Source organism: Marmota flaviventris, chromosome 10, assembly GCF_047511675.1.
Source record: "Marmota flaviventris isolate mMarFla1 chromosome 10, mMarFla1.hap1, whole genome shotgun sequence".
NCBI lineage: Eukaryota > Metazoa > Chordata > Mammalia > Rodentia > Sciuridae > Marmota > Marmota flaviventris.
The window spans coordinates 122,973,867-123,000,046 of record NC_092507.1 but is presented as its reverse complement, the minus strand read 5'-3'; the positions used below and the strand labels follow the sequence as shown (position 1 = coordinate 123,000,046).

At 35.5% G+C, this 26,180-nt stretch overlaps 1 protein-coding gene across 3 annotated transcripts in view; it reads right to left on the bottom strand.

Annotated features, from left to right (window-relative positions):
• Golph3l (golgi phosphoprotein 3 like) overlaps positions 1-25,562 on the bottom strand; it is a 43,878-nt gene extending 18,316 nt beyond the window's left edge. For 2 of the 3 annotated variants that reach the window (XM_027953782.2, XM_027953784.2), the window contains exons 1-2: positions 25,379-25,562; positions 23,340-23,534 (exon numbers count right to left, since the gene is read on the bottom strand). In XM_027953782.2, coding sequence (XP_027809583.1) covers positions 23,340-23,522 — 183 coding nt within the window. In that variant the 5' untranslated portion in view covers positions 23,523-23,534; positions 25,379-25,562. Of the gene's footprint in view, positions 1-23,339; positions 23,535-24,799; positions 24,937-25,378 lie in introns of all 3 variants that reach the window. The other variant, XM_027953783.2, reaches the window with a different exon arrangement.
• Between the last annotated feature and the right edge of the window lie 618 nt (positions 25,563-26,180).

The following is a 26,180-nucleotide window of genomic DNA, read 5'->3' as shown; positions in this document are numbered from 1 at the left end:
CATCCAAATTCTACTTATTTTTCAAAATGGTATCCTTAGCAAAATGTCAAGAAGGGAGATCACAAATATGTTTATAGACTCTAACTCAAAAGTTTAAAGAAAAATTATCAGATCAAGTTGGTTGGGATCAAGTGTGAAAAGCTTTGATGTTTTGAACTTTTAAATGAAAGGCAGATAGTGAATTCTGAAGATTATAAGGAAAGGGTTATGATTAACACAAGGAAGATCTATCAGTTATCAAAGCTGTTCAATATTTTCTGGTACTGGGGATTGAGCCCGGGGGCTCTACCACTGAGCTACATCCCCAGAACTAATTAACTTACTATCTATCTATCCATCCATCCATCCATCCATCCATGTTTTTCTTCTTCATTTTGTTATTATTATTTTGGTACCAGGGGCGCTTAGCCATGGAGCCACATTCCCAGCCCTTTTTATTTTTATTTATTTATTTTTTTTGAGACATAGTCTTGCTAAGTTGGTTAGGGTCTCACTAAATTGCTGAGGCTGGCTTTGAACTTGCAATCTCCCTGCCCCAGCCTCCCGAGTTGCTGGGATTACAGGTGTGCACTATAACACTCAGCTTTATTTTTTTTTAATTTTGAGACAGGGTCTTGCTAAGTTGCTGAGGCAGGTCTTGAACTTGCAACTTTCCTGCCTCAGCCCTCGGGCATGCACCACTGTAACTGGCTCAACTTTTCAATACTCTTTAGCTGTATTTGGCTGTAGCTTTGTCCTTGGAGAGAAGCTGGGTGAAAGGTTAGCAGGTAGGGTCTAGCATGATTTTACACATTAGCAAGAGTTGTCCTAAAATAATCTTTTATCAATAGCAGTCATGTCTAATATTTATTGAGCATTTATTTATTTATTGAATTACAAAGCTAACTTTAATACTTTGGGTTGTGCCCCACAGGAATAAAAACCACTGTGAAGGGGGCTGGGGTTGTGGCTCAGTGGTAGAGCACTTGCCTTGCATGTGTGAGGTACTGGGTTCATTTCTCAGTTCCATATATAAATAAATGAATAAAATAAAGGTCTATCAACAACCACTCCCCCAAAATTAAAAAAAAAACAAACAAAACAACACTCCGAAGGGATAAGCCTCTCATTCCTAGGAGTGGCTCAGGGGAAAAGAGGCTACCTTAGAGACAGGAAGCATAAAAGGGATCAGCTGCAGATTCAGGGGAAAGGGAATGTCATGGATGATGAGACCTGTGAGCACTACCGGAGGAAATATGAGCCTGGTGGAACTGGTTCCAGGCACACAGACAGAGAGCAAGAGGGTTAGATATGCAGCCACAAAGTTATTTGGGTTCCTTCTTCTTGTTTGCCTTTTCTGCTTCTTAATGATCTCCAAGTTTCTCTGCTTGAAGACAGTCGCGAAAAGCTCTGGGCACCTTATATGAATCACTCTGCTTTTTTATATTCTTCTGGTAGCGGGTGGTGGCAAAAGAAGGAGCCTCACTGAACAATTTTTACGTGTGAGATTGTGCTAAGCTTTCTTAATCCCTTACCTGATTATATCTTCATAACAACCCTGTAAGAAAGGTAGTAGTAACTACTACTAACCCACAATTTAAAAATGAGGAAACTAAAGCTTACAGAGGTTATTTAGCAAAACAGAGGTAAATAAAAACTAAAGTGGCACAGATTTCAAAATCTTTTAAAATTCTGTTTTCTCTTTTTATTAGCTTAGAAGTTATGCATTTGTTTATTTTTTAAAAATACCTTTTATTATTTTTTCATGTGGTGCTAAGGATGGAACCCAGTGCTCCACCACTGAGCTACACCCCTACCCCTGCATTTGTTTCCCATTGATTTATTTACTGATACTGGGGAGTGAAAACAGGGGTGGCTTAATTACTGAGCCACAATCCCAGCCATCTTCTGTATTTTATTTAGAGACAGGGTCTCACTGAGTTACTTAGGGCCTTGCTAAATTGCTGAGGCTGGCTTTGAATTCAAGAACCTCAGCCTCTGAAGCTGCTGGGTAGGTAGGATTACAGGTGTGCACCACCATGCCTGGTGCATTTGTTTCTTTCAGAAGTTACCTGGTGACATTTTATTATGCATGGCAATTAATTTAAAATTAACATAAAATCTAGCCAGGCATGGTGGCTCACACCTGTAATCCCAGCAACTCAGGAAGCTGAGGCAGGAAGATCGCAAGTTCAAAGTTAGTCTCATCAATTTAGCAAGGCCCTAAGCCACTTACTGACACCCTGTCTCACTATAAAAATAAATAAATAATAAAAAAGCTGGAAATGTGGCTCAGTGGTTAAGTGCCTCAGAGTTCAACCTCCAGTACAAAAAAATTAAAAATAAATGAAATTAACATAAAATCTAAATATGAAAAACTAATATATTTACCACTCTCCTAGTTGTCCAATACTTTATCTTTTTTAAAAAAAAATATTTATTTTTTAGTTTTAGGTAGACACAACATCTTTGGTTTTTTTTTTTTAATGTGGTGCTAAGAATCGAACCCAGTACCTCATGCATGCTAGGCGAGCGTGCTACCACTTGAGCCACATCCCCAGTCCTACTTTATCTTTCTTTATCTCACAAATAAGATATTAATAATCATCATTATTATTTTATACGGGTAGCAATTGTTTAGATTTACTCATATGATTACCATCTGAGTAAATACTCATATGATTACCATTTTTTTTCTTTTTTTAAAATGTCCTTTTATTAACTTTTTTTTTTAGAGAGAGAGAGAGAGAGAGATAATTTTAATATTTATTTTTTGGTTTTCGGCAGACACAACATCTTTGTTTGTATGTGGTGCTGAGGATTGAACCCGGGCCGCATGCATGCCAGGCGAGCGCGCTACCACTTGAGCCACATCCCCAGCCCCAATTACCATTTTCTTTGCTCACCATTCCTTCTTGTATATCAGACCTCCTTTCTCATACTACTTTCCTTCTATCTAAATTTGAACTTTTAAAAAATATTTATTTTTTGTTTTTAGTTATAGGTGGACACAATGTCTCTATTTTTTTTCTTTCTTTTTAACAGACTTTAATAGAGGAATCAGGAGTATAGAAAACAAAAACTGCAATGATTTCCCACACAATCAAAAATGTCTCTATTTTACTTTATGTGGTGCTGAGGATCGAACCAAGTGCCTCACACATGCTAGGCGAGTGCTCTACCTCTGAGCCACAACTCTAGCCCTAAACTTGAATTTCATTAAGTGAAAGTCTGCTGGAAGCAAATTCTACTTTATCTGAAATGTCCTTATTTCACTACTATCATTCCTCTTTTTGTTTTTGGGGTATTTGTTTGTTTTTGGTACTGGGATTCAGATGTGTGCCACTGCTTCTGGCTCACCTATTAGATTTCAATTTTTGTGTTTTGTTTGGGAGCCCTTGGAAATTACCTTCTACTTTCCAAGGTTCAAGAATATATTATAAATTAAGGTTGTTCAAGATTTAAGGTCTGACCACCATACTGCTGGGGGTAGGGGGCCTCTAATTCCAGTGTTCCCACTATAGCTAAGATGGTGTTTCAGATCAAGTATAATTCTTTATCTTTCTGATGTTCCTCCCAATCTTCAGGATTGAGTCTAAGTGGCATAGTATAGTATTCAACTCTCATCTTTCCTCCAGAACACTATGCTTAGATATCCTGAATTATTTTAAGTGCTTTTAATGTATTATTTTGCTATTGGCCTTTGCACACACTTTCTTCTAGACCTGGTAATCAATTCTCCTTCTTGTGATTAAGGATTATGTACAGAGGTCACATCTTCCATGTAACCATTGTTTCTAGCTCCACTTCACCCTCTGGGTATGCCTATATATACTTTTCTCTCATATCATCTATTGTATCACCTTGCAATCAACTGTCCTCATTAGACTATAAATTCCATTAAGGAGAGAGTATCCCTTATGAAGACTCATAGTATCTACTCAATAAATATCTCTTCTCTCTGTTTCTGTCTCTCTCTTTGGTACTAGGAATTGAGACCAGGAGTGTTTTACCACTGAGCTACATTCCCAGTCCTATTTATTTATTTACTTATTTGAGGTGATGGGGATTGAGCTCTGGCCTCATGCACTCTAATACTAAGCCACATATCCAGCCCTTTATTTTTTGAGATAGGGTCTCACTAAGTTGTCAAGGTTGGCCTTGAACTTGAAATCTTCCTGCCTCAGCCTCCTGAGATGACACAGGCATGCACCACCATGCTGTTGCTCAAAAAGTATTTCTTGAACACATAAATGTATAAGTGAAAGTAAGTGACAGGCATGGGGCCACACATTAATCCCAGCAACTCGAGAGGCTGAGGAAGGAGGCTCGCAAATTTGAGGCCAGCCACAGCAACTTAGAGGCCCTAATTGGTGAGAAGTTGTCTCAAAATAAAAAAATCAAAAGGGCTGGGAATGTGTCGTAGTGGTTAAGCACGAGAGAGAGAGAGAGAGAGAGAGAGAGAGAGAGAGAGAGAGAGAGAGAGAGAGAAGAAGGGAAGGGGAGAGGAAGAAGATAAGAGAAGAGAAAGAGAAAGAGAGAGAGAGAGAGAGAAAGAAGTAAAATAAGTTAACCTGGCAAAAGCTCAGCTTGAGCCATAAACATCCCTTAAACATCTCCAAATTTCCTGAGGGCCTGAACATAACACTAGGATTAGTTTCCTCCCCTCTCTGACTCATGGGCTGCTTGAAGAGTCATATTTGTGACTCCTCTTTAAGGAGGAGATAGATTTTTTTTTTTTTGGTTTAATATTTGATTTCGTACAATTCAGCTGCCCAATTAAGGTTAAACTATAACTTACTTCAGAACATACAATTTATTCAGGCACATAACACACATATTCCGGGTAACTATAAATTTCCACAGGTGTGCAAACATTTCAGCCAGCATTAAAACATTTGGAGGAAAATTTCCTTTGTTTTTTCATTTCTTCCTGACATAAAACTTCTGTTTCAGTGATGTCAGATTGTCAACAGAACTGTAAATGAGAAGCACTGTAAATAAAGAAGCAATGAAGACCAGGATGTAGAAACTATGATTTTGAATATTACCCTTTCCCATCATAGCATCTTAAAACAAGTAAAACTCTACAAACGAGTTTTCAAACTTTTTTTTTTATTGAGTAATATCCAATAATAGGAAGAAGTATAACAACACATGTAGAGGCCTGGGGTTGTAGCTCAGTGGTACAGTGCTTGCCTACAACATGTGAGGCACTGGGCTTGATCCTCAACACCACAGAAAAATAAATTAAAAAAAGGTACTGTGTCCATCTAAAAATTATATACATATATGTATATATATGTATACATACATACATATATATGTATATATACACACACATATATTAAAAACATGTAGAACTTAAAAAATAATTATAAAATAAATACCTTTACAACTTTAAGAAAGAGACAGGAGGGCTGGGGTTGAGGCTCAGTGGTGGAGCACTCGCTTGGCACATACAGGGTGCTGGGTTCAATCCTCAGCACCACATAAAAATAAATAAATAAAATGAAGGCATTGTGTTCAACTACAACAACAACAAAAAATTAAATAAATAAAAAATAAAAAAAGAAAAGAGGCAGGATTTAGAAAAAGATAATCACTAAGAAAGAGATGACAGTACATAATAGTAATGTTTCCCGTGCACTATGGCTACAGATGACCAATAGAGGCTTGATGCTGTCATCTAGGGTAGTATTTTAGAACAGATTAATGATATGAATCCAGGTATAGAATAGCCTGCAGGCAAGGGAAGATAAAGAGTTATTTAATTTTCTAAGTTTCTTTTTCTATATGTCTAGCTTGTGAATTCTCAAACTATTCTCAGGCACTCCAAACAGTAGTAGTTTTTATCATTTTCTTTCTTACAATCTGTTACTTAGGAGAAAAAGGAATTTTCATTGTTATAACTGTCCAGGGCTATCTCCCTACAACTACTTAATTGAATTAAAATTTATTTATTTAAAATTTAAAATTAAGGAGTCTGTTAAAGGGCCAATAGTTTGGTATATCTGAGGAAGAAGTCCTAGCACAAACAGAGAAATATTTATCATTCAGTCACTAAATTTCATTATCAGAGGTTATATATATGAGGAAAAGTATATTTTCGGGCCTACTAAAAACAGACTTTCACATTATCTCATGAGCAACAGTCTTGGAAGATTGGTAGAATGACATCTTTGGATAGTGGATTTTGTTCTGCCTGATTTAAAAAATATGACTATATAAAAAAGAAAAAAAAAGATCACATTAGAGAATGTATAATTTATACAGTGAAAAACTCCTGGAATCTTATGTCCTCCAGATGACTACTATAAACAGCTTTGTGGGTATTTTTCCTAGATTTTTATTATATTTATATTTATATATATATTCATTCAGATTATATTTAGAAATGAAATTACACATGATGGGTTTGGTGGCACATTCCTGTAATACCAGCAGCTCGGGAGGCTGAGGCAGAAAGATCACAAATTAAGACCAGACCCAGCAATTTAGTTATTCCCTATCTCATGAGTTACTCCAAAAACAAAACAACAAAACAAACTGACAACAAAAAGCAAACTGGGATGTAGCTCAGTGGTAAAATGCCCCTGATTCAATCCCCAGTACCCAGTACCAAAAGAGAAATGAGATTATACTGAATGACAACATTTTTCACTTACCCATTATTTTGCATATCTTTCTTTTTTTTAACTTCATATTTTTCCACATTTTTTCATCAATGCATTATAGCTGTACTATTTTACATATATTTCCACATTAGTAAATACAGATGCACTATAATTTATCTAACATTCTGTTTATGTATATTTCAGTTAATAATAATTTTTTGTTATAAAAAATACTCATTTGTATGTGTTGAATAAATTCCTAAAAGAAATTTTTGGGTCAAAGATTATACATATTTGGGGCTGGGGATGTGGCTCAAGCGGTAGTGCGCTCGCCTGGCATGCATGCGGCCCGGGTGAGATCCTCAGCACCACATAACAAACAAAGATGTTGTGTCCGTCAAAAACTAAAAAAATAAATATTAAAAAATTCTAAAAAAAAAAAAAAAGATTATACATATTTTATGTGTAATAATGTCATTTTTCTCTTGTAAAATGTTGGGCAATGCAAATTCTATGAATACAGTCAGTCAACACTTTATACTGAATTCTTGCTTAGTTAAGCATTCAAAGTGTTCTTCCTTATTTGAACTTCCTTGAAGACATACCTTAAAACAACTTTGAACACTGATGATCATAAAGTTGGCTGCTTGGGGTAAAAAGAGGAAAAAAATCCAGGTGCAGTGGTGCATACCATACCTATAATCCTAGTGGTTAGGGAGGCTGAGACAGGAGGATCACAAGTTCCAGGCCAGCCTTAGCAACTTAGCAAGGATCTAAACAATTTAGTGAGACCCTGTCTCAAAATTAAAAATAAAAATTGCTGGGGATGTGGTTCAGTGGTTAAGTATCCCTGGGTTCAATCACCAGTACTATTAAAAAAAAATTAGTTTTTGTTTTTTAAAATTTTTTGTAGTTACAGATGAACAGATCGCCTTTATTTTATCTGTTCATTTTTATGTGGTGCTAAAGATTGAACCCAGTGCCCCATACACATTAGGCAAGAGCTTTGTCACTGAGCCACAACCCCACCCCGAAAAATTAGTTTTACTATATTTAAAAAAATGATTTCTTGTTGGTGTGGTGTCACACACTTGTACTTCCAGATACTCAAGACATTGAAGCAGGAGGATTGCCAGTTCAAGGCCAGTCTGGGCAAACGAGCAAGACCTTGTCTCAAAATAAATTAAATTGGTTAAGGACATAGCTCAGTAGTAGAAGGCCCTTGATTAGTTCCCCAGCACTAGAAAAAAGAATTTTTTTTTCCCTTTAACCTAAGCAATTCCACAGTAATAATCTATTTGCAAAGGCAGAGGGAAGCAAAATCTGGAGAAAATAGAGAGTTTCAATAAGATACTTCTGCAACAAGTTAAAATTAAAGTTAACTAAATTAAAAAAAGCAAAAGTCTAAATGGAAATGAAGCATCAAATGAAAAAGAGTGCAAAACTAAGACTGCAAGAATCCTGTTATATACCTCAAAATCTGGAAATGTCACCAGAATCCAAAGAGCAAAATACATTTTCCTTGAGGAAAAGTTTTTAATTAATTTATTTTTGTGTTTTCTTCTTCCTTTCTTTCAATATGAAAGAAAAGTCATATATATATAAATATATATATGAATGATATATATATATCAACTAGTTCCCCTTCCTTTATACCTCAGTAATTAATCTGAATTTTGGTTTGTTTTTTTTTTTGTGGTGCTGGGAATTGAACCCAGGGCACGTGAGGCAAGCACTCTATCAACTGACCTATATCCCCAGCCCCTGAATTTTCTAACAGTCATGTACAACTAATTCAGATATGGGATTTCTATTCCCAGATTATATCATCAAGTAAATTAAGCATTCTTTTGAGGTACAGTATGCAATCCACATAAGAAAACTGTGAATCATCTTATTTACCTTTTTTTTTCATTCTATGTAAACCGAAACATAAAAATCAAAGAATAATAAGAATAGTAAATTATGAGCTCTCTTCCAGAAAATAGATTTTTTAGGACACTTGTGTTCTGATAGTAATATTAGTCCACTTGTTGCTCAATTTTAAGAGCTAATTCAAGTGATCATTTTTTAAGTCTAGCAAATTGGAAACCAGTGTTTTAAAGACTTAAGGCTATATTATAGATGTTTATTTATTTATTAGTTGCACACAACACCTTTATTTTGTTTATTTATTTTTATGTGGTGTGAGGATTGAACCCAGGGCCTCACACATGCTAGATGAGTGCTCTACCACTGAGCCACAACCCCAGCCCTAGATGTTTATTCTAAAGAACAGAAGAGGGTTTTATGCTGAGCATCCAAATAACATCTCTCTTTTTAGAATAAAAATCTCTTTTTATTTATTTATTTTTATGTGGTCCTGAGGATCAAACCCAGTGCCTCACACATGCTAGGCAAGCGCTCTGCCATTAAGCTACAACCATAGCCCCCTAACTAAGGTCTCTTTGAGCACAAGAAAATTACCATTTGAGAGCCAAGACTGACAGAGTTTTAACAACAACAAAATAATAATAGTAGTTACTATATATTGACCATTTATATTTACAGGTTCTGAGCTTAAAATTTTATATAATTAGTTAATTTAATTCTTAATAACAGTATTATAAAATCCATATTATCTCTATTAAATAGGAATAATGTTTTATAGGATATGAAACCAACTTACAAAAATCAATAGCTTTCTTATATACCTATAATGAATTTGCTGATAAAGAAATAAGGGGGAAAAAAAAAAGCAGAGGACTAAATCTAACCATGGAGGTAAAAGACCTCTACTATTAAATTAGAGAACCCTGGGCCTGGGGTTGTAGCTTAGTGGTAGAGCACTTGCCTGGAATGCTTAAGGCACTGGGTTCTATCCTCAGCACTGGGGTGGTGGCTCAGTGGTAGCATACTTGTCTTACATGTGTGAGGCACTGGGTTTGATGTGCACTCAGCCCTCAGCCTCACATAAAAAATAAACAAAATCAAGTCATAAAAATAAAAATTAATTAATTAAATGAAGTTATTGTGTCCATCTACAACTAAAAAAATAAAAGAAAAGAAAAAGAAATTATAGAACACTGAAGAAAGAAATAAAAGAAGACATTAGAAGATGGAAAGACCTCCCATGTTCATGGATAGGCAGAATTAATATTATTAAAAAGAGCCATATTAACAAAACAATATACAGACTCAGGGCTGGAGTTGTGGCTCAGGGGTAGAGTGCTTGCCTACCACATGTGGGGCACTGGGTTCAATTCTCAGCGCCACTTATATAAATAAGTAAATAAAATAAAGGTCTATCAACAACTAAAACATATTAAAAAAACAATATACAGATTTGGTACAATCCCTATCAATATACTAAATATATTTTTTATAGAACTACAAAAAAAAAAAAAGAAGAAGGAAAAAAGTCCTAAAATTCATTTGGAAGATAGCCAAAGCAATTCTAAGTCAAAAAAGCAATGTCAGAGGCATCATAATTCTTGGCTTCAAATTAATTACTGACCTAGAGTAAAAAAAAAAAAAAAACTGCATGGTGCCAGGAGCAGTGGCACATGCCTGGGATCCCCGTGGCTCAGGAGGCTGAGACAAGATGATCAGAAGTTCAAAGCTAGCCTCAGCAACTTAGTGTGGGCCTAGGCAACTTAGTGAGATCCTGTCTCAAAATAAAAAACAAAAAGGGCTGTGGATGTGGCTCAGTGGTTAAATGCCCCTGGGTCCAATACCCAGTAACAAAACAAGACAAAAACAAGAACAATAAAAACCTGCATGGTATTGGCATAAAAACAGACACATGTAATAGAAGACACAGAGACAAACCCAGAGATATACGGTCATCTGATCCTTGCTAAAAAACATATGTTGGAACTGGGTATGGTGATGGACACCTGTCATCCCAGTAGCTCAGGAGACTGAGGCAGGAGGATTGTGAGTTCAAAGCCAGCCTCAGCAAATTAGTGACATGCTAAGCAACTTAGTGAGACCCTGTCTCTAAATAAAATACAAAACAGGGCTGCAGATGTGGCACTGGTGGTTGAATGCACCTGAGTTCAATTCCCAGTACACACACACACACACACACACACACACACACAAAATATGTTGGAGACAAGAAAGACTTTTTTAACAACTTGTGATGGGAAAACTGAATATCTATATGTAGAAGAATGAAACTAGATCTCTCTCTCTCACTCTGCACAAAAGTCAACTCAAAATGGATCAAAGACTTTGGAATTAGACCAGAAACTTGGCCATTATTTGCCTCAAGAAAACATAGGGCCAACACTCCAACATATAGGTGCAGGCAATGACTTTTTCAATAGAACTACTAAAACTTAGGAAATAATACCAAGAATTAATACAAAGTATGGCATTAAATAAAAAAGCTTCTGCACAGCAAAAGAAACAAGAATATGGAGAACCTATAGAATGGGAGAATATCTTTGTTAGCTACTCTTCTGAGAGAGGATTAACATCCAGAATATATAAAGAACTCAAAAAATTTACTACCCAAAAAAGCAAGTAATCCAATCTATAGATGATCAAATTAACTAAACAGACACTTCTCAAAAGAACAAATATAAATGACAGGCAGATACATTTAAAAATTCCAATGTCTTTAGCAATTAGGGAAATGCAAATCAAAACTACACTGAGATTTCATCTCACTCCAGTTAGAATGACAGCCATCAAGAAAACAAATATAATAAACCCTGTAGAGGATGCAGGGAAAAAGGAACATTTTTTACATTGTTGGTGGGACTGTGAATTAGTACAACCACTATGAAAATCGGTAAGGAGGTTCCACAACACCACCATATGACCCAGCTATATAATATTCCCCAGTATTCATCCTAAAGAATTAGTCAGCATAATATAGGAATACTACATGTTTATAGCAGCACAATTCACTATTGCCAAATTATGGAACTGGCCTAGATGTCCATCAACAGATGAATAGATAGAGCAAATGTAGTATTTATACTAAGATTTTTATTTATCCATAAAGATGAAATTATGTCAATTGCTGGTAAAAGGAAAAAACTGAAGAACATCATGCTGGAAGCCAAAGGTTGTATGTTTTCTCTCACATGTGAAAGCTAGAGAGAAAAAAAGGCCACTGAAAGTAGAAGTGAGTCAGGTGGAGTGGAGAAGAGTAGGAGAGAAGAGGTGCTAGGAAATTAAACTAACCAAATTATACATGCACACAATAAAACAGTATAATTACACTGTTGGTGGGATTACTAATTTACAATCCCACCACCAAAATAAATATACCATTATACTGTGTGCATGTATAAATACGGAACAATGAATCCCATTTTTGTGCATAATTATGATAGACCAATAAAGAAAACTAGAAAATAAAAGGTGGCAACCAAGCATCATCTAGCGGCATGATAAATGAAAGGGAATTCTAAGAAAGTACTGGATGAACTTTGTAAAGAAATGCATAATTTAAAGTAAAACAAACCAGGGGGGTAGGTAATATGGCGGGAATATAAAAGATAAGGACAGATAAATAAGGTAGGGCTAGAGAGCCAGGAAAACATTGTCCTGCCTTCAAGGAGGCTGTAGTTTGGCCTTAAAAGTAACTGCCTGGGGTTGGGGCTGGGGCTGGGGCTCAGTGGTGGAGCACTTGCCTAGCATGTGTAAGGCCCTGGGCTCAATCCCCAGAACCACATAAAACTAAATAAACAAAATAAAGGTATTGTGTCCATCTACAACTAAAAATATTTTTTAAAAAAAGTAATGGGCTGGGTGCAGTGACTCATATCTCTAATCCCAGCTACTCAGGAGGCTGAAGCAGGAGTATCTCAAGTTTGGGGATAGCCTGGGCTATTTATTTATAAAAAATAAAAAGGTCTGGGGATATAGCTCAGAGTGCCCCTGAGTTCAATCTCTAGTACCCCCCAAAAAACAACAACAAAAATTTATTTAACAGAATCCAGTGAAAACATTAAAAAAGGATGGGGTATGTTTATATTATTGATATGAAAGATGTCTACATTATCTATCTATTTTTACTTTTGGGGTACCAGGGATTGAATGCAGGGGTGCTATATTCCCAGCCCTTTTTATTTTTATTTTTTTAAAGAGAGAGAGGGAGAGAGAGAGAGAGAGAGAATTTAATATTTATTTTTTTTCGTTTTCAGCGGACACAACATCTTTATTTGTACGTGGTGCTGAGGATCGAACCCAGGCCGCACGCATGCCAGGCGAGCGCGCTACCGCTTGAGCCACATCCCTAGCCCCCTTTTTATTTTTTATTTTGAGATAGGGCCTTGCTAAATTGCTTAGTGCCTTGCTAAGTTGCTGAGGATGGCTTTGAACTCATGATCCTTCTGCCTCAGACTCCCAAGCTGCTAAGAATACAGGTCTGTGCCTGGCCTCCACATTACCTTAAATGAAAAAAGGACTGCAAAATAATTTGCCTGGTATGATCGATTTTTTTGTAATTATTAATTTACAAACAAAAAAATCTCTAAGGATATATACTACAATTTTAACAGTAGTTATCTTTGAGTCATAAGATTATGGGTAATTTTTATTTTATTCTTTACATCTTTTTTTTACAAAACAGGTATATATAATTTACAGAGTGAAATGCACAGTTGTTAAATTCAATCCATTTTGACAAATGCAGATATTCATGTTATTTATACCTCTCTTATCAGGACATTTCTATCACTCCAGTAAATGTTCATGTATATAAATCTGTCTGCATTTCTTAAACATATTCTACTTTAAAAATAATAAAAAGTAACAAAGATACTCTTAGGCAAAATTTTAAAAAGAAGTAAAAATGCAACTCCCAAAAGGGAGAGGATAGTCTACCAATTAATTAATACCTTTGTAACCTCAAACCCTATGATTCATTATTTTTTTCTATTTGCCATTCTCACCTTAAACCTTTTGGACAACTATTGAAGAATTTCTTCCTCTCCTGTGTTCTTATAGCACTTTTTAAATTTTTTTTTTTTTTAAGTTATAGATGGACACAATATCTTTATTTTATTTATTTATTTTATGTGGTGCTGAGGATCGAACCCAATGCCTCACCCATGCTAAGCAAGGGCTCTACCACTGAGCTACAACTCCACCTTCACTATTTTTTATTTTGAGATGGTCTTGCTAAGTTCCCCAGGTTGGCCTCAAACTTGTTTGTTTTTTTTTTTAAAGATAGAGTGAGAGAGGGAGGGAGGGAGGGGGGGGAGAGAGAGAGAGAGAGAGAGAGAAATTTTTAATATTTATTTTTTAGTTTTCGGCGGACACAACATCTTTGTATGTGGTGCTGAGGATCAAACCCAGGCCACACGCATGCTAGGCGAGCGCGCTACCACTTGAGCCACATCCCCAGCCCTGGCCTCAAACTTGTGATCCTCCTGCTTCAGCCTCCTGAGTAGCTGGGATTACAAGTGTGCACTACCACGCCTGGTATCATTAAACAATTTTAATGACATTTTCTGAGGGTGAACTGCACTCCAGATGGCTATAAGTTACTATACAATTATTTCCAAAATCTTTATAAATCTTTGTTATAGGATGAACTATATATCTCCTTAAATTTCATTTGTTGAAGCTGTAACCTCCAGTACCTCAGAATATGACTATCTGGAGACAGGGCCTGAGAAAGGGTGATTAAGGCCGGGTGCCATTCACACACCTATAATCCCAGCACCTTGGAAAGCTGAGACAGGAGAATTTCGAGTTCAAAGCCAGTCTCAGCAATTTAGTGAGGTCCTAAGTAACTTTGTAGGACCCTGTCTTCAAAATAAAAAAAAATATATAAACAGGGTTAGGGAGGTGGCTCAGTTGTAAAGCCCCATTCAAACCCTGGTACTTTAAAAAAAATGTTTAATAGCAAGACTGTGGAACCAACCTAGATGCCCTTCAATAGACGAATGGATTAAAAAAAAATGTGGCATTTATACACAATGGAGTATTACTCTGCATTACAAAATGACAAAATCATAGAATTTGCAGGGAAATGGATGGCATTAGAGCAGATTATGCTAAGTGAAGCTAGCCAATCCCTAAAAAACAAATGCCAAATGTCTTCTTTGATATAAGGAGAGTAACTAAGAACAGAGTAGGGACGAAGAGCAGGAGAAGAAGATTAACATTAAACAGGGATGAGAGGTGGGAGGGAAAGGGAGAGAGAAGGGAAATTGCATGAAAATGGAAGGAGACCCTCAGGGTTATACAAAAGTACATACAAGAGGAAGTGAGGGGAAAGGGTAAAAATAATACAAGGGGGAGAAATGAATGACAGTAGAGGGGGTAGAGAGAGAAGAGGGGAGGCGAGGGGTGGGGAGGGGAGGGGGGATAGTAGAGGATAGGAAAGACAGCAGAACACAACAGACACTAGTATGGCAATATGTAAATCAATGAATGTGTAACTGATGTAATTCTGCAATCTGTATATGGGGTAAAAATGGGAGTTCATAACCCACTTGAATCAAAGTGTGAAATATGATATATCAAGAAATTTGTAATGTTTTGAACAACCAACAATAAAAAATAAAAATAAAAATAAAAAATGTTTAAATTAAAATGAGTTATTAAAGTGGGCCTTAATCCAATAGGACTGGTGTCCTCATGGGGGCAGAAATTTGAACACACAGAAAGATTAGGGATGCAGGCACACAGCGCTATAAGTCTATAAGGCAAGGAGAGAGACCTTAGAAGAACCAAACTGTCATCTTTAATCTTGGATTTCTAACTTCAAGAACTGTAAGAAAATTATTTTCTGTTGTTTAAGCCACCCACCTGTGGTATTCAGATCTAACCAGTTATTATAATCATACTCTAACAGAAAAATCTAGAAGAGGACTATTTATTCATTTGGTCTCTAATTTTTTTTTTTTTGTAAAGATGATTTTTTAAAAACGTGTGTGTGTGTGTGTGTGTGTCTGTGTATTGTAGGTGGACACAATACTTTTTTTTTTTTTTTTTTTATCTTTATGTGGTACTGAGGATCGAACCCAGTGCCTTCATGTGCCAGGCAAGTGCTCTACCACTGAGTCACAAATGCAGGCCCTCATTTGGTCTTAAGCTTAACATACAAGAAAAAAGGGTTAGGGATGTAGTTCAGTGGTACAGCATTTGTCTAGGATGTTTGAAGCCTTTGGCCCTGGGTTTAATCCTCAGCATCATTAAAAAAAAAAAAAAAAGAGAAAGAGAGAGATACCTATCTACCCATATTATCTCTTTTTAGTTTCTTCCTCATTCCATAAAGAGAATATATGCCATGAGTTCTAATTTATGGCTAAAGTGAACTGAAAATAAAAATGAATAGGGCTGGGGATGTAGCTGAAGCGGTAGCGTGCTCGCCTGGCATGCGTGCGGCCTGGGTTCGATCCTCAGCAAGTAAAATAAAGTTATTTAAAAAATGACTTATTTCTATACTAATCCTTCTGAAGATGTAGTTATAATTTAAATTATTTACTGCCTCTAAACATTTTTCATTTTTCAAATTGGGTTACTTAAACTTCTTACTTACTTGGTCCTGTTGCCCTTTATGATCAAAATATCTAATCTGAAGAAAGGAGAAAATAATGTACAGAAATTTCATATTACTACCTTCTTAATATCCAAAGTAACAGTATGGAATATTATATGTAAAAATAAAACTAAAAAAAAAAAAAATCATTCAGAATTGTTTGTAATACTTTCCCCTTCCCTCCCTTTTTTCCTATGTACTTTCTTTTCCTTTCCCTTTCTTTCTTTTGCACTGGGGGTTGAATGGAGGAATGTTTTACCAATGAGCTATATTCCCAGTCTTATTTATTTACTTGGCAGTGCTGTGGATCAAACTCAGAGGCTCATGAATACGAGGCAAACACTCTACCACTGAAACATAATCTCAGTTCTCTTTTTATTTTTTGAGACAAGTTCTCACTAAATTGCTGAGGGCCTCACTAAATTACTGAGGCTGTTCTTGAACATTTGTAATCCTCCTGACTCAGCTTCCTTAGTTGTGGGATTACAGGCATGTGCCACCATGCCCAGCTCTTTTCCTTTTTCTCACATTATTTATTATTTATTTATTTATTTGTAGTTGTAGATGGATAGAATGCCTTTATTTTATTTGTTTATTTTTATGTGGAGCTGAGGATGGAACCAAGTGCCTCATGCATGCTAGGCAAGCACTCTACCACTGAACTACAGCCCCAGCCCCTTTTTTCTCACATTATTGATGGCCACTTGAAATCTTATGGAATCCCCAAATCTCTTTCCAAGAGTGAGCTTTGCTAGGGTATTAAAACATCTGAACAAGAAACACATGACTGAGACTTAAAAAATAACTTGTGACAAACAGTACTGTGGAGCACAATCTTTTATGTTAATAGGAGGCATAATTTAAAATCCGTATGAAGTTACCAAAGAGTTGAAATTCTTGGGATCACACTAAACAATTAACAACCCTAAACAACTCTCTCAGGAAGAAATACAGAAAAATACATAATACCTCTTTTGCAAGCATGTCCTTTGTTAATCTCAGTCAGTTTTAATGTAAATTTTACAAATTATTGCTCAATGAATCATATTATTTTGACTCCCATAAAGAGAGGATGATACTTGCCTTCTAGGATTAAGCACGAAATGGTGCAAAATCTTTTCAAAACTCTTAAGTTACAGAAACATAAAATATGAATAAGGAGACAAGAGAGATGAAAAGGCTCAGTAAGTTTAAAGGCTCAGTGGTTATAGTCAATGCCCAAATTTAAGTGGGTGGCTTTGTCTTAATATTAGTATCAGATATTTTAGAACAGTATGTATCTTGGAGTTGGGAAGAACAGGGAGAGGTTCTTAATTATATAGCTTAAATTATGTTTTTCTACTGTCAAAATAAGATTTAAGTCTCCCAGTTTATTTCCTTTTATATAATAGTAAATAATTCTTTGGAGTTATATGGCTGGATAAAACAAAGAACAAAACAAACGTTCTTTTTGTTTTTCAATAGTTTGTTAAACACAAAATATTAAATAAAAAACCTGACAAACAAGTCCTTCTGGTACATTTGCCCAGTTACAATGAAAATAACTACTCATAAGATTTATTATTCATATTGTGCAATCAGGAAACTAAAAGGTAAAACCAGGTAGTGACCTAAATTAGACTTTTAATCCTTTAATTTTAATAAAATGCATTAGGACTGAGTCAACTTAAGAGGAGCAATTTCTTCATCTATAGGCAATAAGTGAAAACTATATTGACTTATTGTAACTTTTAGAATTTTTTGGTTAGTTCACTGAAATTTTTTTTACCAGTTTAAAAGTTTTTACTTCTAATCTCCCATTGCTAATAAATGATGATGAACTATAGCTGATAGAGGATTGTCAGTAGCTTGAAAAAGCATAGCATTAACACACTTTATAATTAAACATAAAAGTTTTACTCAGTCTGATTTATCATTTTTTTCTATATATGAATAGTGGCATTGTTTGAAAAAATGTGACTGACAGGTACAAGGATATTATTAACAGTAGTGTTCATAATGGATTCCTGAGTGTCCATTAACCCATAGAATAAATGGATAGCATTATATTAATATAATGAAACACTGTATCCCAATGAAACAGATTAAATTAAATTATATACTACAATATGGGTGAGTCTCACCATTGACCAAAGGAATATATAACATTATTAACCCAATAATGTAAGTTTAAAAATAGGCAAAACTAAATATATTCTTACACACACACACAGACACACACACATACATTAAAACTACGGAGGTGGAGGAGGCTCGTGGTAGAGCACTTGCTTGGCATGTGTGAGGCCCTGGGTTTGATCCTCAACATCACATGTAAGTAAATAAAAGATTCAATGATAACTAAAAAAATATTAGAAAAAAAAAAAACTACAGGGAGGGGCTGGGGCTGTAGCTTAGTGGTATAGCACTTGCCTAGCACAGGTGAGGCACTGTGTTCTATCCTGAGCACCATATAAAAATAAATAAATAAAAAAAGATATTGTGTCTCTCTGTAACTTAAATAAATAAATAAATAAAAAATACAAACTATAAGAAGGTGGGCAACATGTGATTAGGGAAGGGCATAAGAGGAGACATTGGTTACTGATATTGTTCTGCTGCTAGGTTTTTTTTTTTTAAAGATATTTTATTAGTTATTGATGGACCTTTATTTATTTGTCTACATGTGGTGCTAAGAATAAACCCAGTGCCTCACACATTTGAGGCAAGCGCTGTACCACTGAGCCACAACCCCAGCCCTGTTTTTTTTTGGGGGGGGGGATTGGATTTCTACTAGTAGTTACATAAGTTACATCATTTAAAGCATTTATTGCTTGTGAGGCAATAATATTTATATTAAAACTCTTACCAAAACTAAGCAATACCCTGTCTCAAAATTAAAATAAATAAATAAATAAAAGCCTGGGCCAGTGTGGCTCAGTGGTAAAGCGCCTCTGGGTTTAATCCTTGGTACAAAAAAAAAAAAAGCCAGGTGCAAATTCACAATAGCTAGACTGTGGAACCAACCTAGATGCCCTTCAATAGATGAATGGATAAAAAAAATGTGGCATTTATATACAATGGAATATTACTCAGCATTAAAAAATAACAAAATCATGGCATTTGCAGAGAAATGGATGGCATTAGAGCAGATTATGCTAAGTGAAGTTAGCCAATCCCTAAAAAACAAATGCCCAATGTCTTCTTTGATATAAGGGGGGTGACTCAAAACAGAGTAGGGAGGAAGAGCATGAGAAGAAGATTACCACTAAATAGGGACGAGAGTTGGGAGGGAATGGGAGGGAGAAGGGGAATTGCACAGAAGATGGAAGGAGACCCTCATTGTTATACAAAATTACATATAAGATGGTGTGAGGGGGAAGAAAAAAAAAAGAGAAATGTGTCACAGTAGATTGGGTAGAGAGAGGTGAGGGGAGGGGAGGGGGGGATACGAAGGGCAGCAGAATACAATAGACACTAGTATGGCTGTATGTATAAATGTGGCTGTATAACCAATGTGATCCTGCAATCTGTACACATGGAAAAATAATAATTCATACCCCCATTTGAATCAAATATATGATATGTCAAGATAATTGTATTGTCTTGAGCAACTAATAAAAAAAAAAAAAAAAAAGCCAGGTGCAGTGGCACACATCTCTAATCCCAGTGGCTCGGGAGGCTGAGACAGGAGCATTATGAGTTCAAAGCCAGCCTCAGCAAAAAGCAAGGTGATAAGCAACTTAGTGAGAACCTGTCTCTAAATAAAATACAAAATAGGGCTGGGGATGTGACACAGTGGTTGTGTGCCCCTGAGTTCAATCCCTGGTACAAAAAAAAAAAAAAAAACCAAACCAAAACAAAAAAACTCTTACCAAAAATAATAATGATAAATAAATAGGTTCCTGGTTTCAATGGAAATAAATCTATTTTATTTTAGTCAGGATACTATTATATTTTCTCATCTATTAAACTGAGGTCAGTTATTAAACCAAGATAATATCTAATTTTAAATATGCTCGAAAGGTTAGAGTCTTCAAAGTTATATTTACATGAAGGCCTATGAAACTAACTCTAGGTGCAGAAACAAAAAACTATTAGTATCTAGAAATTCCCCTCATGCTCCTTTCTTATCTCTAACAACCTTTTCCTTCTCCCATTCCCCACACAAAAATAACAACTATCTTAACAACTACATTCATCCTTTCCTTGCTTTTCTTTGTAGTTTTACCACCTAAACACACAATGCCAAAAAATTACAGTATTTTGAATTTCATATAAATGGAATTATTCACTATGTATTCTCTTATGTCCGGTTTCCTTTACTGAACATTGTGTGAGAAATAGATGTTGTGTAACAATGTTCATTTTCATTCACTATTTAAAACATATTTATAGGTCAGGCACAGTGGTGCACATCTGTATTTCCAACCACTTTGGAGGCTGAGGCAGGAGAATCACAAGTGCAAGGCCAGCCTCAGCAACCCAGTGTGTCAAAAATGAGAATTAAAAAGGGATGAGGATGTAGCTCAGTGGTGGAGTGCATGCCCAGCATGTGTGAGGCTCTGGGTTCAAATCCTAGTATTGCTTATTTCTATCCATTCTGCTGTTGATGGACATTTAAGTTACCTATTTTTAAAAAAGTATGTATCTTTTGTCTTTTTAGCTAGAAGCGTTTCTTGTGGGCAAGGACCTTATATTAAATTTTTTAATTTTTTTTTTTTTTTAGTTGTAGATGAACACAACACCTTTATTTTGTTTATTTACTTTTTTTTCTTTTTTTACATGCTGCTGAGGATCAAACCCAGTGCCTCATACATGCCAGGCAAGTACTCTACTGCTGAGCTACAACCCAGCCTATTATATATTTTTTAAATTTATTTTGGTACCAGGGATTGAACTCAGGGGTGTTTTAGAACTGAACTATATCCTCAGCCTTTTTTTTTTTTTTTTAAATACAGGGGAACTTGAGCACTAAACCACATCCCCAGCCCCCCCCCCCTTTTTTTCTTGTTTCTTATTTAGAGAAAGGGTCTCACTGAGATGTTTAGTACCTCACCATTGCTGAGGCTGGCTTTGAACTTGTGATCCTCCTGCCTTAGCCTCCTGAGTCACTAGGATCACAGGTATGCACCACTGAGCCCGGCCCTTTTTGTTTTTTATTTTAAGACAGGGTCTTGCTTAGTTACTTAGGACCTCAAACTTTCAATCCTTCTGCCTCAACCTCCCAAGCCACTGGGATTACAGGTGTGTGCTACCACCCCCAGATTTACTTTAGTATTTTAAATAATGATAAGCACATAATGGGTATCCTCAATTACATTAAGTATCAACTAAGCAAATAGGCTAATAGTTTACGAGTTGAGTAGAAAATAACTAGAATTTGAAATCAATTTAATATATCTAAAGGTATAGTTATGCAACCAGCATTTTGTAACTAGTAGTACTTAAATAAATCAGAAGGTCTGACCTCTCTTATTCATCTAAGTGTTAAGTATTTATCACCTTTGTCAGATGTGGTGATGTATGCCTATAATCACAGTAACTCACAGGACTGAGAAAGGATGATCACAAGTTCGAGACCAGCCTCAGGAAACTAATGAGGCCCTAAACAACTTAGTGAGATCCTGTCTCGAAATTAAAAAAAAAAAAAAGAATTTATCATCTCTTATGCTTGCTGAGCCAAATGGAAGCTATATTTTTTTCAACTGTCTACAAAAGTAAAATTAGAACAATTTAAATGGTGGTTAATTATTATCCGCCCATTTTGTACAATAAATCACCCACATGCTAAATAATCACTATGATGAATAATAAAAACCATAAAGTCCAAGAAACAAGTGTATTCCCAAGTCATGAAATAAATGTAAATGTGTCAAAATATACTCTACTGTCATGTATATATAAAAAGAACAAATAAAATAAAAAAAGAAATATAAAAAAGAAGAGATTTTAATAGATGTGTGTAGCGTTTTCTAGTTAAGAACAATTATCGAAGCCAAATTTAATATTTTTCTATGTAAAATAACATTTTACTTTTACATAAATTTTCAAAAGTGAGGTCAGTTATAAAAAGACACTTTCATGATATTTTATCAAAATTTTCTTGCAAAGGGAAAAATATTTAAAATATTACATCTATATGCTTTTAAAAATATTTTTAATATTTTAATTTTTTAAAAATTATTTTTTAGTTGTTGTGGACCTTTATTTTGTTTATTTGTATGTGGTGCTGAGAATCGAACCTAGTGCTTCATGCATGCTAGGCAAGCGTGCTACCACTGAGCCACAACCCTAGTCCCATCTATATGCCTCTTTATGTGGGAAGAGTGATGGGAAAACATAGTAAAAAGTTAAATTACAAATAGAGGATAATGTACACTACTAGAAAAAAAAAGCCAGAAAAAATTTTTTTAAATTTCTAAAATTAAAATAACCTTCAACTATTGATTTAAATTCTAACAATCCACAGAAGAGAATGTAAACTATTTCTGCTACAAAAAACCTACTGGTAGCCAGTGTGGTGGTGCAACCTGTAATTCTAGCAGCTTGGGGGGCAAAGGCAAGAGGATTTCGAGTTCAAAACCAGCTCAGCAAAAGTGAGGCACTTAGCAACTCAGTGAGACCCTGTCTCTAAATAAAATACAAAATAGGGCAGAGGTTATGGCTCAGTGGTAGAGTGCTCCTAAGTTCAATCCCTGGTACTAAAAAAGAAAAAAAAAAAAGCCAACTCATCACCTATTTTTCTGTAAGATAGTGTAATTAACACACATTTTTTGTCTTTTAAGAATTTTTGCCGCCAAAGTTCAAGAAGATTTAAGTCAGGGCATGGTGGCACACGCCAGTAATCCCAGCCACCTGGAAGGCTACAGTGGTAAACTGCCCCATCAAGAAAAAAGGAGGGTCAGGGAGGTCACCCCCAGCAAAAGAAGAATGTGTGGGTTCTCTTTCTTATTTTAATAAGAGGTTACTATTTCACCATGAAACTGACTTTGAAAAGTACAAGTGCAAAACTTAACACTGCATTATCCTCTCTTATATCCTCTACAATTTTGTAATTAAATTATACTTCAAGTAATCATACTTCTCGATTTTACTCTACAAGTATATCAGACACCAACTTAAATTCCTCTATTTCCAAGATGATTTGAATTCATTTTTAAGGCCAATTTAGTCAAAACATTAATAAAAATATTTCATCAGATTACTTCCTAGTACATTCTAATATTTCAATATTTGAGACAGCCTAGCAAATGTAACTGCATTACCTCTTTATCTTTTAGTCCCAGGAGCAATACTTCTTCCATAAGGGTGAGGCGAATATCCTTAGAGTCTCCAGAATCTTCGTTTTCTGGACTCCTCTCTTGATTAGTATCTTCCTCACTTTCTACCTTCTTTTCAGAGTTCTTGCTTATTTCAGTGCGACGGGTTCGGTGAGTTAATGTGGTCATTCTCACTTGTTTCTGGAGGGAATAATGAAAAACATCCATATATGTGCTTATGCAAATAAATACAGATATTCATACATACATACTAAAAATGTATATGAATAGGAAATATTTATAAACTTATAGAAGAAAGTAATGACTAGAAAAATTGGGTGTGAGACACAATATCTTTTCCAACTTTTTTACCAGATGGCAATGACAAGAAATCAAATCAATAATTCTAAAGTCCTATAGAAATGATCACTGTTTAAATGTGCTTATTTTTTATGCATAAAAACTATAACTAAGGAGGAAATGTCCAGTGATACTCTTCTTCCACAAGATGGATCCCCATGTTAAATAAGACAAAATAGCAAAAAAATATGAGCATTCAGCATCAAAATGAACACAATAATTTATCTAATTTCTGAAAACATTCAATGGTACTATATCATAAAACGCAAATAAACCGAAAATAAAAAACGAGAAAAAACAGAAATATGTGTTTTAATATTTTCTTCCTATACCCTAATGACTTATTTCATGCACTTACTTTGGAGACCACTAGGCTAGAGAATAACATTCAGAAAATCATGTGCAATAATTTCACATAGCCCTAGTTAGCCATCTTGGGAGTACACAAATAGCTGCTACCAAAAAACACTAGCAAAAATGTTTAAAACATTAGCGAATTCTTTCTCATTTACAAAAAAAGGGGTGTTGGGATATAGCTCAGTGTTAGAGAATGTACTAAGTTAGCGAGTTCAAGACTCTAGACTCAATCCCCAGCATTGGGGAAAAAAAATCAAAGCACATGTCTTTTTTTTAATACCATGCACTACAGTTGTTTAAAAATTTTAAATCATCTGTGGTAAAGTTTACAAGTTAGCCTATTTTACTTTATACAAATCTAGGTGTCAGTTTTGAAGATGATATACAATAAATATTTAAAATCAGGCACTATATTAAGGTATCTTTCAGATCAAAAGAAAAAATAGTATTTAAGAATTGTTAATGACTAGATCTGGTTCTACCTTCTAGCAATACTTCCCAATACTCTTAACATGTACTGCTGTCAAATCTTTTCTCAAATATATCTCATGCTTTTTTTCTGCCTCTGCTCCTTTGTCTTGCTGGGATTCTAATCCTTTTCCCTTCCTCTCTATATTTACCCATTCTTCAATGACCTACTGCCCCACCAGGAAGCCTTAAGTGAAATCTATCTCTATTACCCATATGCCCCATGGCCAGAATTGTTCGTTCCCTCCGCTGTACTTTCACAGAACTTTATTTATACTTACTTCCTTTAAAGTATTTAATATAGTTTCTCTTTTGGTATGGCTGTCTCTCAACTGTAAACTTCTTGAGGGCAGGAATAATGTCTTCTTGGGTTTTTATATTCTCCATAGCAACTAGCACAATGTCTTTAACGTTGTAACTGCTCAATAAATATATACTGATTAAAACGAATACTCAGAAATGCATGAGAACATTTAAAATAGAAATACAAATGAAGTGAGTTACAAAAGATTCTTTGTGCAAAAGTATATTTCAAATATAATCTTTGATGGGAGATGAGAAGAGTAAAGGAGGAACAGAACCATAAAATAAGTGCTTTAGGGCACTAACTCTTTCTGGCACTGAATTGGGATTAGTTCCTAACCCAATCCAAGAAACTTTAAACCTTCAGGGATGAAAAATAAAGGGGAATTTTCTTTGAGGAATCAATTTCCCTTGAACATTTACTAGTTAAAAATCCTACATGAAAAAACAAATGGCCAAGAATAAATAAATGAATAAATATTTAAAACCACCCTGTCCCCATAAAATAAAATAAAAAAATTACTGACGTTAGGAAATATAATTTTCCCGTTGCTTACCTGATGTTACCCCTGGGTTACAGTTGGACTCTGGCTGCAGCTTGTGCTCTATTTCAGGAGGACACCTGTTTTCCCCACCCCACCCCCGTCCTAGTAGGTGAAAAACTTCTCAGCCACGCAGAGAGCACAAACTTCCTGATCCTTCGATGCAGAAAAGGAATAACACATCAGCTTCCTCAGGATCACTAGGCAACCTACCTTGGTGTTTCTTCATTGGACCAATCAGAAACCCCCAAGGTTGATTCCAGCCAATCGGAGCTTATGAGGGGAGGCTCTCCCCGGCTATTGTTGCAATCCAGACAAACATCACCAAAAGGAGGCAGGTTTGGGTTCAACCTGACAGCTGGTCAATCCAATGAAGGAACCTTGGTAGAAGAGAGGAAAGAGAGCTGCGCTCCCCACATCCACTAAAGTGGCCAATCAAAGCGTCCAGTAAGCTAACTAGAGCTGCCAATCGTAAAAGGTTTCTGTTGGGCATTTTCAATGTAGCAGGTGTGTTAAGAGTAGTAACGTATACTGGGACAATTGGATGAAAAGCATTGGTATCCAAGCAATAAAGCTAAGACCGAGTAAAACATTTTAAAATTGGGTTGTTTTCTGATAGCTTAACCCTAACCTGACTGTTCCCAGAAAAACCTGATCTGAATTGGTTTGTAGACGTTTATTTGGTTTACATTTAACAGGTTGGGCACATTCCTAGCATGGCTTATATACCAAAATTCCCTATTCAGCGCTTGTTACTGACAAGCCCATAGCCAATGAATGTTTTTGGAATACGGCCGCTGAAATTACAAGAGGCTAA